The sequence below is a fragment of the Leptonotus elevatus genome, chromosome 16, assembly GCF_054856555.1.
Source record: "Leptonotus elevatus isolate MCC_2025b chromosome 16, RoL_Lele_1.0, whole genome shotgun sequence".
NCBI lineage: Eukaryota > Metazoa > Chordata > Actinopteri > Syngnathiformes > Syngnathidae > Leptonotus > Leptonotus elevatus.
This window is the reverse complement of record NC_141254.1, coordinates 10,478,216-10,497,205: the sequence shown is the minus strand read 5'-3', so window position 1 is coordinate 10,497,205 and position 18,990 is coordinate 10,478,216. Positions and strand designations below refer to the sequence as shown.

The 18,990-nt window shown below is 41.7% G+C and overlaps 1 protein-coding gene across 5 annotated transcripts in view; it reads left to right on the top strand.

The window, feature by feature from the left end:
* The window catches only part of LOC147160677 (glutamate receptor 4), a 112,125-nt gene that overhangs the window by 63,877 nt on the left and 29,258 nt on the right, over positions 1–18,990 (top strand). For all 5 annotated transcript variants that reach the window (XR_015090408.1, XM_086057927.1, XM_086057928.1 and 2 more), the window contains 7 exons: positions 5,778–6,017; positions 9,604–9,788; positions 12,093–12,146; positions 12,858–13,016; positions 15,587–15,754; positions 15,847–15,951; positions 17,843–17,953. Coding sequence is in view for 4 of the 5 variants with exons in the window: in XM_086057927.1 (XP_085914053.1) it covers positions 5,778–6,017; positions 9,604–9,788; positions 12,093–12,146; positions 12,858–13,016; positions 15,587–15,754; positions 15,847–15,951; positions 17,843–17,953 (1,022 nt within the window). In the remaining variant the exon portion in view is untranslated. The remainder of the gene's footprint in view (positions 1–5,777; positions 6,018–9,603; positions 9,789–12,092; positions 12,147–12,857; positions 13,017–15,586; positions 15,755–15,846; positions 15,952–17,842; positions 17,954–18,990) is intronic.

Below are 18,990 nucleotides of genomic sequence, written 5' to 3'. Positions count from 1 at the left end.
ACAATTCTAGGTTTTCATACTCTTGTTAACAAAAATGGGGAAAAATGTTAAACTAATAGAAATAGTTCAAATGAATTTTTAACGTCTATAGCCGTCACTGGCAGTGAATGAGTTAATATTGAATAGTAACAGAAGGAGTAGCATATATATGTTGAAACCCTTTCCTGCATTCTGCCTATCATACAAGTGTCTTTATATTTTGTCAGTGCTGGCATTCTTTTCCTGGTTCCCACATGGGGGGCAGCATTGATTTTAAACTCCGCCGAGACCTACCATACACAAAGGGGCTCCACTCGCGCTTTCTTTTCCCTCTCTCTGCTCCATTCTCGAGTCGATCGAGACATTTTTCTACACTTTGTCTCGTGATGTGAAATGCTGTCATTAAACGCATCATTTCTAACCATTAGATCACACTCAATTGACTACAGAGACAAATTTCATTGAAAAAACTAATTGTAGGTGTGATTGTGAGTGCGAATAGTTTGTCTATATGTGCCCTGTGATTAGCTGGCGACCAGTCCAGGGTGTACCCTGCCTCTTGCCAAAAAGTCCACAGCGATAGGCTCAAGGTATCCTGCAATACATGTATTGGACTTTACATTATTTCCTCTGAGAAAACTTTTGTGTCCCTCTCTAGTATAAATTAGAACAAGCTTAAACGGTCAATAGGTGTGCGTGTGTGGTTAACACAAATTTTCATGCTGGTTGTTGTTTGTTAACACAGCCATTGTTTTGTTTGGACATGGCAGAGCATCCAGTTGCGAGAGCACACGCCGCCGCCGCCGCCGCCGCCGCCGCCGCCGCCGCCGCCGCCGCCACCACCTTTTATCAGTTTGGATGGGAAATAGTCACGGACTGGTTTGATGTTTAACATGTTTGTACACTGGCGGACATACAGCGTGTGTTTGTCCCGTGCTGTGTTTTCAAGATGGATTATGGAACAAATATTGTAGAGGGAGCATACAAGTATTTTCTCATGTCTTTTCTCAGTTGGCATTCATGAAAGGATAAATCATTTGTCACACTGCCCAAACCTTTGATTTACTCTACTTTGTGTGTACATATGTTTGTCCAAATGTGTGCATTTGAATTGATTTCTGAGTCTGCGTATGAGTTAGCCTGATGCGTTAGCCACCATTTTGTTTTTCACTTGTGCTTCCTGCCATCATTGTGATTGCTTTATATTTACTATTATACTAGGACAATTGATAATGAGGTTTGTACTGACTAAGAAAGGAACTCTTGAGTACACATTTCGACTGCTACTGTAGCTGCTCATGCTAGCTGCCGCCAGGCTAGCAGCCGTTTTCTTGTCACTTGTCAAAAAGTAGTGTTAAGTACTTTCCATTACACAAGTGGTTGATTTCAATAAAAAATAATAAGAGGCGTGTGGACACCTCAATTAGTCATCCACTTGAATAAATGTTAGCTTGTTGCATTAGCCGCCAAGAAAGGAACTCTTGACCAAAGATGTCGACTGCTACTTTAGCTTCTCATGCTAGCTGCCACAAGGCTAGCTGCCCTTTGTTTTTCCCTTGTCAAAAGGTAGTGTTATGTGCCTATCGTGGTTGATTTCAATAAAATAAGAGACATAAGTTACAACCGCTACACGTTTATCACAGCTATTATGCCTCCTCATTGGTCTCAATTAGCCGTCAAGAGCGCCGTTCACTTGAAAAATAAAAATCTCGGCTTGAATAGACACCTCGTTTTTTCGCCGTCATAAAACTGTCATTCTATTCTTAATCGCATACTCCCTTAAATGGTGGCCCCAACTCTTGTGGACACCTCAATTAGTCATCCACTTGAGTAAATGTACGCCACGGAAATGGAACTAACTCTCCGGGTACGCTGTCTTCCTCCCACATTCCAAAAACATCAACATGAAGACTAAATTGCAGATAGGTGTGAATGTGAATTGTTGCCAAGTAGTGTTCTGTGATTGGCCCATGGACGGAGTTACATTTTTCACTTTAAATTAGCGGTTTATTTGATACATTTTAGCCCAGGTCTCCACAATTACACCTCGAGCACATGACAACAAAACAGTTAAGCCCTCCAAAGTCCCGCCGGGCAACACAGGCGCGAGCACAGAAAAAAAAGATTATCTCACTTTTATCTCACTTCAGTAGTAGATTAGCGTGGCTTCGCTGGATGTTTTTTTTATAGATGCTTGATGAAGACAAAAAAGGAGCTGTTTTTTTTTTACCCCGCAGAAATGACATGCTGAGGTCCTGTTTGTGTGTCACAACGCGTGCAAGTCTGAAGCATTGATCAGCTGCTGCACAATGTGTGTGTGACCTATTTGTGCAGTGGAGTGTGAGGCCAGCGGATGCACTTTCAGGGTCACCGCTGGTATGGGACTAAATGGACCAGTCCAGGATTCCGTGGGACCGCCCACGAGGTCAGAACGGTGCGCGGCGTGTGAGCCGCCGTGACACTGATGGATCGCCCGCTATTGTCTTTCGTCTCTTTTATGCGGCGGCAGCGGGAGGTGGGGGTAACTTCTCAAATGTCACCTCTCAGAATAATTAAAAGACCACCCCTGATGTTTTAATTGTACAATCAAAGAACAGGAAGTTTGCCATTTTCATTTGAAGTAGCCATTTCCTTGGAAATTCAGGCGTCGTGCTTTGGAGGGCCCCAACATCAGTTTCACTGATTACAGTGCTGTCACTATAGAATTTATTTATGTATTGAATAATCTATAGATTATTCAGTAGATTAATCGACGAATTGGATTGATTTAAATTTAGCATTTTGTGTATTACTTGACTCCTGTTTCATTGATTATCACCAACTTGGGTGAACATGCCTGGTATAACGGAACGCATAAAAAAAAAAGTCTCAAGGACCCATGCCTGAAAATGATCAAGGAGTCAGCCATTTTAATTTGAAGCAGCCATTTCAGAGTGACTTCCAAGACTCGTATTTGACTTACTCCCTACATTCACTTATTATTTGATTTATTGCACTTTTATTACTTGTCCCTGCTGGAGGTGCTGCGGTAGGAAACTGACGCCTGCTGCGAGTCTCCACGGCCGGACGCGACTCAACGTAATAAACAGTGGCAGTGTTAAAAATGAATGACGTCGGTTCCCCGCCAGTCGTGTATCTTGGTGTCTGACGGTGTGGAGAATAAAACAAACAGACGGCAATTAAGAGGCAAACACTGGAGGGAGAGACAAAGTTTGTCATCTTTTGATCAGCCACCAGCCGTTTACCATACATGCATGCTGATGTGTTGTTGTTGAAGCGGCCTTTCTCACTCGTGCGTGCGTGTGTGTGTGTGTGTGTGTGTGTGTGCGAAGCCTCGAGAGAGGACATCAGTGGGCTGTGAGGATTTTCAACCTTCTTTCTTGCTCGAGTGGACCTGCTCTCGACCGCGACTCCAATGCTCCCGAGGGCCGTCATCGCTCAATGTGGACACGTACACGCTTGCGCAAAAAAAAAAACACAAACTCAATGGGTGTGAGATATAATGTCTGTGTGTCTTTTGGGAGCCAATAGCAGCAATCATTCAGCCTTGAAAAGTGAAATATCGAATATTCAGTGGCAGACTAAAGACTTGTAGATACTTGTCTTTACAGTTGATTAAAAACAAAGTTTAATTTCAAATGGGAACATTGTGGAAATCAATACTATTTAATCCAGGCATGCGATAAGTGGTTTCCCATCTCAGCTAGCGAGGCAAAATTAGCAATTTGCACCACATCAAAACACATTGAATTGCAAAACTGAGAATTAACCACCAAGATGGTCCTAAAACAAACGTCACTGGGCTTGACGCAAATGCGTTAAAGTGGAGTAATGCCGCAGTTGGAGGCAACAACTCGAATAGCTCAATGCTACTTACGCCGAACCCGCTAGCTACAAGTAGCACAAGCTTTGGCTAGCTACTGCTGTGACTAAACACGCTGCGGTGTCGCTCCTAAGTCAGTAATCATCACCTCCGTGGCGGCAAATCCGCTACGCTTCTGTTCTAACAAGTATCGTTAGAAGCCTTGCTAACTGATAGCTCACCTAAGACTGACACGGCTAGCGCGTTTACCACCGGAATCAAATGCTTGGAGTAATCAAGTCCACTTTAGCAAGGAAGCAATACTTCCAATTTGATATCACATTTGCAAGAGCACCATTAATAACACTTGGACGAATGTGCAATCAAACTAAAACATGGAATTTGCTGACATCACGCATAACTTACCCTCTTGTTTGAAACAAGGAGTTAAAGGAGCCTCTGGAGCTTCTTTCAGCAGGTTGGCTGAGGAGGACGATGCTCATTATCTTCCCGTTGTGTTGTTCTGCGTTGGGCAATTATAGTAGACAACCAGAGTCTTTCCATAATGAGATCTCCCTTAAGCAGTCCAGTAGTCGTTCTTTTGTGTGAATTCAAAGCGTGACCAACAACGTAACGACGCATCCTGCGTGCTGTTGTGCTGTTTTCATGGGTTTTGTTAGTGTGGAGAAAACTTCTCGGGAAGCGCAGCGCTTCACAGATGAAAGCGGAGGACAGACTGTAGGTTTTTTGAACGGGGTTCTGATCTTTGTTTACTATGTGTTGCCGCATTTACAGGAATTAAAGGATAATGGTTTGCTATTGTGCTGTTCTTCATCGTTTGTTTTTGTTATATTATTAGCAGGATAAATGCTAACAATTCTGTAAGGGAGATATATAATCAGAGATGGCAAAAGTACTCACACTATGCGCACAAAATAGTCTTCCTGTTTTATTTACTTACATCGTGTTTGAAGTGAGATAAAGCACAATCACTGGACACAAAATTGCTGCTAGCTAAATGGCAGCGCTTCTTTAAACCTTCCCGCATTGGCAGATTGTGAATAATACTTCAAAATGAGGCCAAGTGCTTACTTCAAGCTGTTTATTGCCACTTCAAGTAGAAATTGAACAAAACAAAAAGATTTATATGCCGGAACTAGCGTCAGTGTCAATTGGAAGGGTGGGGCATGGGCAAATGCTCATTTAGATTTGGTACAGATTGTTATATAGATACTGCACAGTCGATCCAATCTAGGGTTTCTGTTCTGTGCATGTTTGTTAGGCTCGTTCAGTATTTAACTATTAATACTGTTGGAAAACGATCATTTTAAGTTTTCCGCATGTTCGTAAAATTCTTTTCAGAATGAAAATTGAGATCTGTGAATCAGGTTTCCTTCGAAGCATTTTATTATCAAAAGCTTTTGATGACACAGAGAGGGGCCAAACGCCGCCATTGTTCTTCCTCGTGTGTAACGCTCCTCCCCCTTGCAAACGCTGATATAGTTCATTCATTCTAAAAGTCCCTCCCTCTGCTGCCCCCAATCCTGTGAATAATGTCAGGCATAGGGAGGAAGCAGATAAGACTTTGACAGCACTTAAACATACACATCCTCAGATATACACAGGAAACCTCCCAACACATTCCTTTTCCCAGATAAGTAGAAGGACGAATCTTCACTCATCAATCTTTACTGAGTTTACACCGTTATGACTAAATCTAAACAGTTATAATTAAATCGAAACAGAAGGTTGTTTTCAATACTAATAACTAGTCTGCGGCTAGTTAGCATTAAGCTAATGTAGCAGTCTATGATATACACCAGACACAGAAGATCCAATTGCCCAAATTCATCCTTAGCTATGGTCTTAAATGAGGTCTACAGCGGTGCGCTGATTGTTTCTGTGATATGATGACAACTTTTAGTCAAAATAAAATTTGAATAACTACAATTCATTTTTTTTTTATCTAGTAATACATCACTCTGTTGTTCCACAGTTTGCTCCCAGTACTCCCGAGGTGTCTTCGCCATCTTCGGCCTCTACGACAAGCGCTCGGTGCACACGTTGACGTCCTTCTGCAGCGCCCTGCACATCTCCCTCATCACTCCCAGCTTCCCCACCGAGGGCGAGAGCCAGTTCACCCTGCAACTTCGGCCGTCCATCCGGGGGGCGCTCTTGTCCCTGCTGGACCACTACGACTGGAACAAGTTTGTCTTTCTCTACGACACTGATCGAGGTAAGTTTCACAGTGGGGTTTCTTCCTAAACCTGGAGATTTTTTTCTCCCAAATGCTAATCACTTTAAACTGTGGATGTTAGTATACTCAAGGGACAAACAACCCTAAATTGCAAAATATTCCTTTTATCTTTATGTTTGGATAAAGTCATGGTAAAAGATTGACCACACATTCACATTTTATGCACAATGAAGAGGACATTTATTTTCAAGTACAGCAACTAAACTCTTTTTACACGCTTTTGTATTGGACTGAATGAGAAAAGTCTCTCCTGTTTAAAAGGAGTCATTGCATCCCAAACAATTGAAGCGGATTGCTGTAAATGGCGTTATCACCATCGTGTAGGGCCATTTGATTAATACTTGCTCATTTCCTGTACGGCTGCTGCCCCTGAAATTGCACACACCACGCCGTAAAATACTGGCGCTACTTTGTCCGCAGCATGCCGCGGGGTGGAGAAGGCCGATCAATATCGCAGTGCAGCTCCTGGTCCAAATGTTGCAAGCGAGTGTTCCCACCCCCCACCACCCCCACCGCCACACACTCCGGCACCTGAAGTCACGTCGGCGGTTTCCTATTCTGCCTTTCGGGGGACTTTTCTTTGCCTTTTGATTGTCTCACTTCCAATCTTTTGCTTCTGCCGCACTTCATGTACACTAGAGAGAGTCAATAGTGTCACATTTCCATTACAAGGCTGGATCACATCTCTACATCTCACTTTTCACATTTTTCCAGAAGGCATTCAGACCTTTTTCATCCTCTCTGCAGTGTATGTGTGTGTGTGTGTGTGGGGGGGGGGGGGGGGGGGGGGTTGGAGGAAGGACAGTGTCGGGATGGAGTCGCATTTATATCCCCCCCCCCCACACACACACACACACTGCCACCCCCCTGCTGTTTTGTTCTTACTTTCACGCTTGACAGCATTGAAAAGCCATTCCACCCACTCGACAAAGCGGATCAAACACAAGAAAGGTTCAAATATACAAAATATAGATATCACGTTACTTTGAGAGCAATATTTCCTGAGGTAGTATTTGGTGTAAAAAGTTTGAGAACCACTGCTTTAGATGCTCACTGAAACGCACGCTATGTACTACAAATTGTCCTTGCAAGGACTGAGGAATTGATGCAGCCCTGACACGGGCAACCTTTGATCGATCTATAGCTACGTTTTGCGTTTCGACCAAACATGGAAGCGAAACCGAAGACGGGTACGTGGCAGTGGTATTGACATGGGAAACTGATGTCCAAAGTTCTCCTTTTCGTTTTGTCTTGTCCTTTTTAATGAACCGGACATTTGTTTCAACAATAGAATGGTGATTTCATGTTGTGCTGTCAGATATCTTACTAGTATAAATTTTAAACCATACCTACCATCTGTAAAAGACGATCTCGATACGTGGTTGTGATATGATTGAAGGACGGTTCGATTCGATCCAGTGGGATTACGATTTGATTTGATACGTATCTGTTCGAGAGGGTATGAGGCAAATGAGTTTCTTGAAATTTTGAAGTATGAATGAACTTTCAGTCATGTAAATGTGGCATTTCCTTAAAAAAAACAAAAATGCTCCAAATCAGTTTTTATCAACTTATTTTGACACTTGCACTACAGGAGTAAAAACTGTCCAGAGGAAAATGGTTATAATGATGACCGTTTGAACCTGGAAGATTCTTTTTACTTTGGTAGTGGACATGTAGAGAAAAAAAAGGCATTAAAAAAAAAAAGAAGTGAAGAAACGAGCATGTGAAAAATGAGGACAGGCGAGTCGGGCTGTAAACAAGACGATCTTTCTTACCCGGCTAGCGGCCGCTTGCACATGTTGTGATGGATGGCTCTTTTTCTGGAAAGCATAATATTCCCTATCTGCCATCTAAAAGCACTCAATGTGAGAAGGAGACGACACATGCAGCACATGCAGATTTGGAATCGAAGCTACGTGAATCGGCGCGTTCGCCTGTGGCCCACCAACGCTGATTCCCTGCCTCGAGGTAGCACATTTATCAGCCGGTAATCGGCCGACCCGCTACACCGAGCGCATTTAGCTCGCTAGCTGTCCGAATTGCAAAAGAAGAAGACCAAGATGGAAAATTCACTTTCTGCCACTGCCTTTATAGCTGAAGCTAGCAAAGCTAGCCGCTATTCTCATCCAACACCTGCTCATATTTATGCACTCTCACCCATGCATGGACATGTTTGCATTCAAAAAGTCTTTGAGTTAAGCCGGTTGGGGAACACTAGTGTGGTGAAAAAAAATTACATTTTCACATTATAATCCTCGACTACGGAAAATCTTTAGTCGTTTAAAAAAACTATGTCTATTTGAGGAAATACGGGATTTTAAACATCACTCCCTTTGGCTGCTCTTGTTTGGGATATAATAAGACAGGTGCAGGTGTACCTAATATTGTGACTTGTTTGCATACAGTATGTGTGCAGTCTTCCTCTGCACCATCTTCTCCCTAGCGGGTTATAGTAGGATTTGAAGAAGTGCAGGTGGGAAGGAGGAAGAGTTGGGGGGGGGGGGGGGGGGCTGGATGTATGGGGGTGGTGGGGTGATGAGCCGGGTTGCCAAAGTGCAGGTTAAGCCACTAATTGGTAGCAAAGGGAGACGGCTTGCCAGATTGTGATGGCCACCAGGAGGGGCCGTTTAAAGGGGACATCTGTTCCTGCCGGTGAACAGCCAACCTCGCAGCTCGCCGCAGTCACCTGTCTTCTTTTCACAGCGACTTGACAACGCGGCCGCCCCCTGACCATAACATGTGCATGGAAAGCATTGCACAGTTGGCCAATATGTCCTCATGCATTAATATTATTGCATTTCATTGTGGAGGCCCTCTTGGAATCACTTTATTTAATATTGTTTCGACAAGTGGACTGCCTTTCTGGGGACCTCAACAGTCTCCATAAGACACCAATTTTTGTGCTTGCTTGTAAAAAAAAATTGTTGTTGGTATAAAGCCCCGGAATTCACTAAGTAGCAACCCTTGGAAAGTTACAAAAATATTTAGCCCCCAGCACCAGTTTCACTGATTGCCACTAAATTGGGTGGACATCATAAAAGGACGCACAAAAAAGTCTCAAGGTCCCATGTATGAAATTGTACAGGAAGTTGATGTTTTTGTTTTGAAGCAGCCATTTTATTCAGTAGGGCTCTCTCGAAAGTAAGTAAATAAATAAATAAATAAATAAAAATGAATCCCCAGACTCAAGATTCACCAATCAACACGATCATATCATAACACAATACATGAAAAAGTCTCAAGAAGGATCAATGCTTGAAATTGAACATGGAGTCAGCCATTTTGGTTTTAAGCAGGCATTTGGTCAAATTTCTCCTATAGGGCACCCTCGAAAGTTTAAAAATAAAACATCAGCCCCAGTTTATCCCATCAACACGAAATTGGTTGTACATGTCTATTATAACAGCGCACAAAAAAGTCCATGGAGTCCAAGTCAGCCATTTTGGTTTGAAGCCGCCATTTTAGGAGAATTTCTTCAGTAGAGCTTCCAAAATGGGTGGACATGTCAATAAAGATAATAATTAAAAAACTCTCCCTTTTGTGTCTCGTCCAACCGCATCAGGGTACGCCATTCTGCAGGCCATCATGGAGAGGGCGGGGCAGAACAACTGGCAGGTGAGCGCCATCTGCGTGGAAAACTTCAACGACGCCAACTACCGACGGCTCCTGGAAGACCTGGACCGGCGGCAGGAGAAGAAGTTTGTCATCGACCTCGAGGCCGAAAGGCTGCAGAACATGCTGGAACAGGTCACGATATTATTTGGCCACAAGACTAACTTCTGTTTACCAATTTTTTTTTCTCAATTGCAATTTGGTGCTTTTAACGGCTAATGGAGAGGTTACGTTAATGTCGTTCTCATTCGATTCATCCAGTGTGTTTTCCTTTAATCAGCTCATGGATGTTCGTCGGGCGGCCTTTGAGCGGGCTAATAGGAAAAGATTGCAAGTGGAGAGCAGCCTGTTGTGATCTGGAGCCGTGTTCTACTTTGGCGTAAACAGGCGCACCTTCCTCTCCCCGTGCGCTCGTCTTCCTCACATCTTTCCGCAGGGGCAACTGGTGTCTGTTTAATTATTCACCCAATCTCCGCTCTTGACATCTGCCAAAGCATTTATGCTTCACGCACATAGGGGCTCTTTGGCCACACCCACCCCCCCCTTCCCGAACTGCAGCATATGTCGAACTGAACACATTTGACTTCAAAATCACAACGGAATGTTTTACCGAACATCAATTTGGAATATCGTTTGTATTTATTAGGGCTGGGTATTGCCGACAACCTCACGTTACAACATGTATCACGATACAATTAGGGCTGTCGCGATATGGAATCAATTAATTAACTCTTTTACTGCCACACGTTATCCCCCCCAAAAAACGATAATGCCAGCCGATTTCGAGCATTTTAACTCATCTTTCAAGGCAAACTGAATATTGTGTACTCTGACTACATGAACATGCACAAAGATCGCGTTCCATTCATTCATTAGGAAAAAAAAGTATGCTTCTACCTTATTCCGTTCTTTAGTAATCACCATTTGAAAATAGCTCATTTGAGTGACATCGAGCGAAAATTGAAATAAGGAGAAAACGAGCTTTTTGACTTTGACACACTAATATTTTTTGTTTAGTGACGCTCTGTGAATTAGATTTAATGTGACAAAGGCTTTGATCGCCACGTCATCTATCTGCCATGTTTCACTGCAATTGCATACTCCGAGCTCAGAACATTGAAAAGAGATACAATGCTGCCATCTGCTGGCCATAGTTAGTGGCTGTTTAGCGATTTTTACACCCGCTGCACAAGACGTTGCACTGCCCATTGAGAAAACAAAAACAAAAAAACTTTCTATTTACTCACTCACGCACACACATAAACATGGTCTCCCGGGCGGGTAAGTGAACCCACGCCGCCTGCACCGACGGCACCCGGAGCCCGTAAAGCGACTTTTAAAACCCGTTTAATCATTTTGGTTCGCATTTGCCCCATGCTAATAGCCATGTAGCGTTATTGCTAGCAGCGTGCTTGTGCTTCGAAGCCTGCCGAAAAAGTAACACACGTCTTTACCAAAAAACTAATAACCAAAGGTAATAAGTTAACTTTCCTGTCACGGCTGATTCCTAAACCGCACTAATCGTATTGAGGAGTGAATCATCTCGCCACGCACTCTGGGAGGCTGCGGGTACGCATGTTTTTCAATTAGTTTTTGAGTTTTAGAAACAAGGTTTTGTAACAAGAAAAATAATATTTATCGCAGATAAACAAAAGAAAAGCAAGAACACGCTCGTATTCTGCAATGGACTCTCGGTGCATTCAATGACAAACGCGCGTAGTAGGAAATCTCAGCGTACATAGAAAAAGCTCAAACGACTGATGAATGTTTTTGAAGTTTAAGATTATGGTTAGGGCAAGGAACAAGGAACATGTTCGAAAAATCACCACTTTTATGTGGTAAAAGTCATAAGATCCCGCGGCAGAGATACAAACATAATGTTGGCAAAAATGTTGTCTTCTTTGAACGTAACCAGCGCTCCCGGTTTACCACCAACACTGTGTCTGGTCAAAATATGCGAGCACTGATCATTTTCCCTGTGTGACAATAATACCTGCATTGCATTTGTAACCAGATGGTATTTTGAATATCCTTATACAGTATTAACTATAAATGTGATATTTCCGAAATAACACAACTTGTCACACTTTCTTCTACAGTCGCCCTTTGAAGATGTTAGATTTTTATCGTAATATTATTATCCTTGCAAGCTCTCTGGAGAGATCTAAATTGTTTCACCCCCCCCCCCCTGCTTAGTTCACACTCTCAGTAAGTGGTTGTCCAGTGGGATTTTCCGGCAGATGTCAGCTTTCAAAATCAGTTTTTATCAACACGTAGCTTGTGTGTGTGTGCGTCACAGCGAGCATTGTCTGAAAGTATTTACGTCCGGACACGCTCGCCCGGCCGTCACACGCATGGCTTAACGCAATTAGCGTGCGATGATGTCACGCTGTCAATTTTAACAACGCGCTTTTTCTTCCCCCGTCCGTCTCCCTGCAGATCGTCAGCGTGGGGAAACATGTCAAAGGCTACCACTACATCATGGCCAACCTGGTAAGAACAAATGATAAGAACTGTATGACTTGTCTTCTTTGTGCAGTTCGAGATTAACGATTTTTCAGCAGCATCTTATGCCTCTAATTTCATAGATGGCAAATCCAGGTCCAGAAAGTAAAGACCCTGCCACAGTTTGGCTTTAGCCCCTCGTGCTAGCTAGCTAGCTAGCAGGTAAACAAGCACCTGGGGAGCTAGCTAGCTAACACGAGGGGCTAAAGCCAAACTGTGGCAGGGTTTTTACTTTCTGGACCTGGATACTTATTATTTCTTAATTTATCACAAGAAGGTTTTGGAACGCTTTCGACTTAATGTCCTCTCATTTGATTGGTTATGCATTCCCCCCCAAAAATAAAAATACATCAAACCATTAACATTTTGTTTTTAGCAGTACTCCAGTGTGAACGCGTTATGCTAACCATGTAGCTGCCTTGGGATGGGAGGAGTGAAGTGAGGCTGCAAATCATAGTCTGGATTTCATTTTAGCTCACCTGCTGTGAAACACGGACTATTTCTCCATTATCCTGAATGAAACCTCAAGTCAATTTTATTCCAAGTTATTTCAGTCACAACTGTGGAACCAGGGCATCATTTTGTGCAATATTCAGTCACGGTGGTTTTTAAAGGTTAAAAGAAATCCAGGCAATCATCACCCGCTCTCCATCTACGATTACTCTCGTGACGAGTCTTTGTGCTCGTCTTCCCCTCAAGGGTTTCAAGGACATCAATCTGGAGCGCTTCATGCATGGCGGTTCCAACGTGACGGGCTTCCAGCTGGTGGACTTCAGCAATCCCATGGTCATCAAACTGATGCAGCGCTGGAACAAACTGGATCAGAGGGAGTACCCGGGCTCCGATGCGCCGCCCAAGGTGAAGCATGTGTCGACGATGTTAGTGTACTACATCTGGCTTGATATTTTATATACAAGTATCGTGATATTCCATCTACAATAAGAGTTGATAATTTGGCCGTAATAATAGTAATGCGATCATTTAGCCGCCATGGTAATTACGATATTCCGATATGTCACTCCGATAATGAAAGTATCACATTTTGCTTGATATTTCACTCTGATAACGAAACTTTCACGATATTTATTTTGTTGATGATAGCAGTCTATATTTTAGCCATAATAACAATAGTATTCTGATAATTTAGCCGTCAAAGTAATTACGATATTCTGATATTTTACTCTGATATTTTTCTTCGATAACGTATTGCAATATTTTGTCTACAACAGTCGATATTGTAGCCGTTATAACAATACTATTGTGATAGTTTAGCCATTAGCAATTACGATATTGGAGTATTCCCTCAATTCCGAGAATATCATAATATTTTGCCCACGATGAAAATACAATAATAATATCAACACATTTTAGCCAGAATAAGAATAGTATCACAATAATTTGGCTGTGGTAGCTATGTCGATATATTGCTCCGATAATATCGTGTCATTTTGCCCACGATAAGTCATTTCTCACTACAATAACAAATTTGTGTCATGATATTTATTTCACGTTAGCACATTTGTATGTAAATGTTTGTAACCAAACAGGAAAATGCAAAGCATTCAGTAGCCTGTTCATCCCACCATGGTCGGCTTTGATTCATCCAGCCCCGTCATCTGCTGCGATGTGACAGAATGACCCACTTTACTTTTTTTCTTTCTTTCTTTTTTTTTTGTCGCACCGATAGCAAATGGCACAGGGGCAAGAAGGCGGTCAGAAAACGCCCGCCTGGAGCAAATCTTTTCTATCATTATTTTATTTATGAAGCAGCTGCAGTGGTGTGGAAAGAGTGTGAGTCAAGCTTATGCATGTGTGTGTCTGATGGATAGGGCGCTTCAATTAAAAGTTTACACCGTGGAGCAATATCGCACAACTATGTGTATGTGTGTGTGTGTTATCTTACCAGAGTTTCTCAGTAAATTGCTCTCGCTCCTGGAAATCTGCTCGCATCCGTGCAGACGGCAGTGTGTTTTATTTATTTATTTATTTTTACAAGGTTGTTTTGCACTGTGAGGTCGACACATGCATTTAAAACAAACACAAACAAAGCAACAGGGGGTGCTATAACCCTCGTTCAGCCAATATAAGGGAAGTTATACTATGTTTGAATTAGGGGTGTCAGGCAATTAATTGTTTTAATCGTAATTAATTGCATGACTTAAATAGTTAACTCACGATATATTGCAAATTTTATATCTGTTCTAAATGTACAATAAAATGTACAATAAAATATTTTTTATTCTCTTGTTAACATAAAAGGAAACATTTTAAATAGACATATAGCTGCATCTTTTAGTCATTGATACAGTATTTTCATCGATACGGTCATTTTTTTGCCACTAGATGGCATAATTGTATTTCTAAGACATTGGCGACATCTCAGTGCATTTTTCTTTTGATATTAAGAGCTAACTAATCTTTAACATGAAGTAACTTCTGCACATTTTTAAATACAGTCTCCACAAATATATGCATTATTATTAAATTGATTACTCAAAATTTTGACATGGACGTGTCTGCTGCATTGCGACTGGAATTCCCACAGTACAGGCTTTCCCAAGGGGCGGTCATTAATTTAAAAAAAATTGTTGCATGAAAGGAACTTTAAATTAACTCAAATTTAACTCACTCATTTTGATGCCTCTAGTTTGAATATAACCATAAGTAAAATATTTATTGGTATCATCATCACACTTACAAAGGATCCAATAAAAGGTCAAAACTAAAAGAAATTTGGTACATAAATAGATAAATAAATAATAATAATACATTTACAATATAATTAGTGATTAATAAATACGATTTTCTTTGCTAGTATTTCACACTATATAGAATATAAAGTAGTGTACTATAAGTAGATATATAACAATATTACAGTACTTAATATAGTAAAAAATGTGTTTGTTCAACTAAAGGCCTCCCCTCGAATAAAAAGATCTGTGTGTGGCGTATGTGAGTAGACACTGTGGGCTTCTCGTCAGAGTGACGAAGAGGACGAGGGCAACGGGCGCGCTCGGAGAACAATAATGTGGCGGCGAGCTGCGGGCTAATGAAAAGGAGTCAGCGGCAGCCGGAAGCCAAGCTGATGAACTCCCGCTAGTCGGGATGATTAAAGCCGAACTGTTCGCTCGCCGCTTGGGCTAAACACTCACTCTCCGTCTTTGCACCATTTCTTCAGTCCCCTCAATTAGTCGGGGGAGGTGTTATGGATGGCTCATAAGAGGTAAATGCAAATAGTCACACAGCCTTCAGGCAAGGAACAATAAGAGGGGGCTGATAATGTCACATCACCTGCTTCTGCTTCAAAATGTTCAAATGTGATCAAATGTTCCCACACACAAAGAAATGCATCAGCACATGATATTCTCTTCTCGGAATGTGGATTTTCAAATTGCAAAATTGAAGCATGGCTTCATCCAACCTTCCAGTACACTTCGGCGTTGACGTACGACGGCGTGATGGTGATGGCGGAGGCCTTCCGGAACCTGCGCAGGCAGAAAGTGGACATTTCCCGACGGGGGAACGCCGGCGACTGCCTGGCCAACCCCGCCGCCCCGTGGAACCAGGGCATCGACATGGAGCGTACTCTCAAACAGGTGAGACCAAAGCAACTTCAGAGTTGTTGGAATTTTGGGGTGGGGCGGGAATTCAAGCTCACCTGAATTCATTTCCATGCGTTTGCGTTTAGGTGCGGCTGCAGGGATTAACAGGTAATGTCCAGTTTGACCACTATGGCCGCAGGGTCAACTACACAATGGACGTGTTTGAGCTGAAGAATAATGGACCCAGACGGGTAAAGTATCACACCACGCTTCTTTCATGCCCACAACACATTGACCATCTTTTCTCATTCATGTGTCTTAACCGCCGAATCACTCGCTTTCTCGCTTCTGAAGGCCACACCTTACCTCAAATATGCACCTTAAATTTAAGTGAGAAACAATATAGAATAAATGCCTTATTCTTCATAGACAAGCCTAACTTCAAATAAACTACTAATAATAGACTTGCTCTTTTACCCGACATGCACGCTTTACTGAGGATTAACATTCTGTCAAATAACCTTACCATAAATAGATAATGAATGTAAAATAAATGCCTTACTTCAAACAAAAACCTAACTTCAAATAATTGGATAACTTCACATCAACTCCGTACTCCAAATGAAAGATTTCGAATCAACAGCTTACTTTAAATAAAGGTTTTATTTCTAATAAATGCCTGACTTTAAATAAACATGGTTTCAAATCAACAGCTTCATCCAATTAAAAGCTTCCTCCACATAAACATGTATTGGCTACATTCAAATCAACTCTGTACTCCAAATCAAAGATTTCAAATCAACAGGCTTACTTCAAATGCAGGTTTTGCTTTAAAAAAAAAAAACAATGCCTGACGTGAAATAAACATTGTTTCAAATGAAAGGCTCAGCTCTATACGCATTCATTTCAAATAAACACCTTACTTCAAATACACTTGTGACTTATAAAAACACCTTTCTTCAAGTAAATTGCTGACTTCCAATATGAGTTTACCTCAAATAAGGGATTATTTTAATTAAATGTCTTACTTCAAATAAAATGTTCGTAAAATGTTTTCAGTACATGCCTGACTTCAAACAAATGGCTTACACCAAATAGACACTTAATTCAATTAAATGTCTGACTTTAAATAAAATTCTACAAATAAATGTCCTACTTCAAAATAAATGTCTGACTTCATACAAATACATGTCTCACTTCAAATAGGAACCATGTTACAAATGAATGCCTTACTCCAAATAAACATCTACCTTCAAATTAACACTATACTCCCCAAAAACGTCTTATTCAAATAAACGTTTTACTTCCAAATAAGCTGTTCGCCACTTTTCTTTGAGTAGGAGAGGATGAAAGGGCGCAAGAAGTGAGGATGGCACTGTGGGGAAAAAAAATCAAAAGAGGAAGAGCGATGGTGAGCGGATGCAGTGAAATAAGGTGCAATGGAAACGGCGCGCAGGGCGGGGGAGCGGGTAGGGAGCTGCCATTAATCAGGCGCTGCTTTGGCCTGTCTTCCCTTACACAGGGAAGGTCCCGTTAGGACACACACAAGATGTGTATGTATGTGTGTGTTGGTCTCCCTCACATTTGACATGTTACTCAATCATCCCTGCTGGAGGTGGCGGACACTCACAGCCCTTTGCGCTCTTTGTTTGGGCGTCATCCAACCGTGGAACAGATGCTTGTTTTGGCTAACGACGTCAAATAACCTTCTAACATCAAATAAAGATGTTCCTCTACCTGTACATATTGCTTTTTAAATACCTTACTTCAAATTAAAGGTTTACGTCAAACAACTTACTGCAAATAAAATCTACCATAAAATAAATGCCTTATTTCAAATAAACACCATCTTAAAATAACCACTTAAAAAAGTGTCTCTTAAAATGAATGCCTCATTCGTTACAACGTAACACCTTGCTTCAAATAAATGCCTTCCTGAAAAAAATGTGTCCCTTCAAATAAACACCTTGCTCCATTTTAAACACTTACTTCAAATACATGTACTGCAAATAAATGCCTTCCTTCAAACACATGCCTTACTTGAAATAAATGGCCAGTAAGCTTTGCCATGGTGTGAATAAAGACAACATGAAGATAATCATCCTTGGGTGGTTGTAATCTTGCATTGCGCCTTCCCTCTAGATCGGATACTGGAATGATGCCGACAAACTGGTGCTGATCCAGGACTCGCCGCTCCTCCCCAACGACACGTCTGGCATGGAAAACCGCACCGTGGTGGTCACCACCATCATGGTAAGACAACAGCCTGTCTGCATGTGCCACTTTTAGGATGAATAACACAATGTACCGCCAAGAGGCTTCGTAAATTACGATTTGCCGCAAAATCTCACAGATCTTAATAACACCTGAAGGAAATGCAGGGGACCCGACACGGGTGGTAAATGATGATGCCAGCTGCAATTGTATCCCTCATTCTTGCTAATTTGCGCTCGGTATTTACCCGACAACTTGCAATTTTGCCACATGCTGTTTGTACCTTGGTAATAAGGCTGCTCATTTATTGCTGTTTCGAAGCAATGCCCCCAAAAAAGCTTGATTACCACAGTATCAAGTCTTTCAGCATTTTTTTTTTTACTTAACTTATGGAGATTTTGGCATTGGTTATGAGTATCTTAATTCAAGAAATACCATAATTCCATACGTGTAGATAGTATAAATACACTAGTTTTATTTTTAATCTGCATACAAACACACTTCAACTTTTTAAAACATACTTTTATTGTATCCCTGATACAAAGTGTGATTAATTGTCACTCTCAGTTATAGTTTACTACAAAACTGACACTTTAAAGAAAAAAAGAATTTAACGTTTTATATTTAAACACCAAAATCTTCAACCAAACCAAATCATTTGAAAAATCTGCTAGCTCAATGCTAATACATAATGTCAAACACAATAGACAGGCTAACAGAATAGTAGCATATATGTGACGGTAACTATCAACTGCTACGTCGACACATGGAGCAGCAAACAAGGTTTTCTCTCCTTTTGTGTTTTGCTCTTAGTTACGATGCACCTCTTCCAGTAAAGCTCAGTGCTGCCCCCCTTGATGTGGCCCAATGTGGTACTACACCAAATGCGTGAAACTAAATGCAGACTGTAAAAAAAAAAAGACTGATGTGGCGGGAGGAAGACGTTAGCATAATTTCAGCCCGGTTTTTTTTGCAGTATAGTTGTAAAGTGGGGCAGGCTTTTTGCGAGGCAGGTGAATTGAACCGGAGCAGCCAAGCGGAGGCGCGGGAATGAATGGAGGTTTGGGGGTCAACAG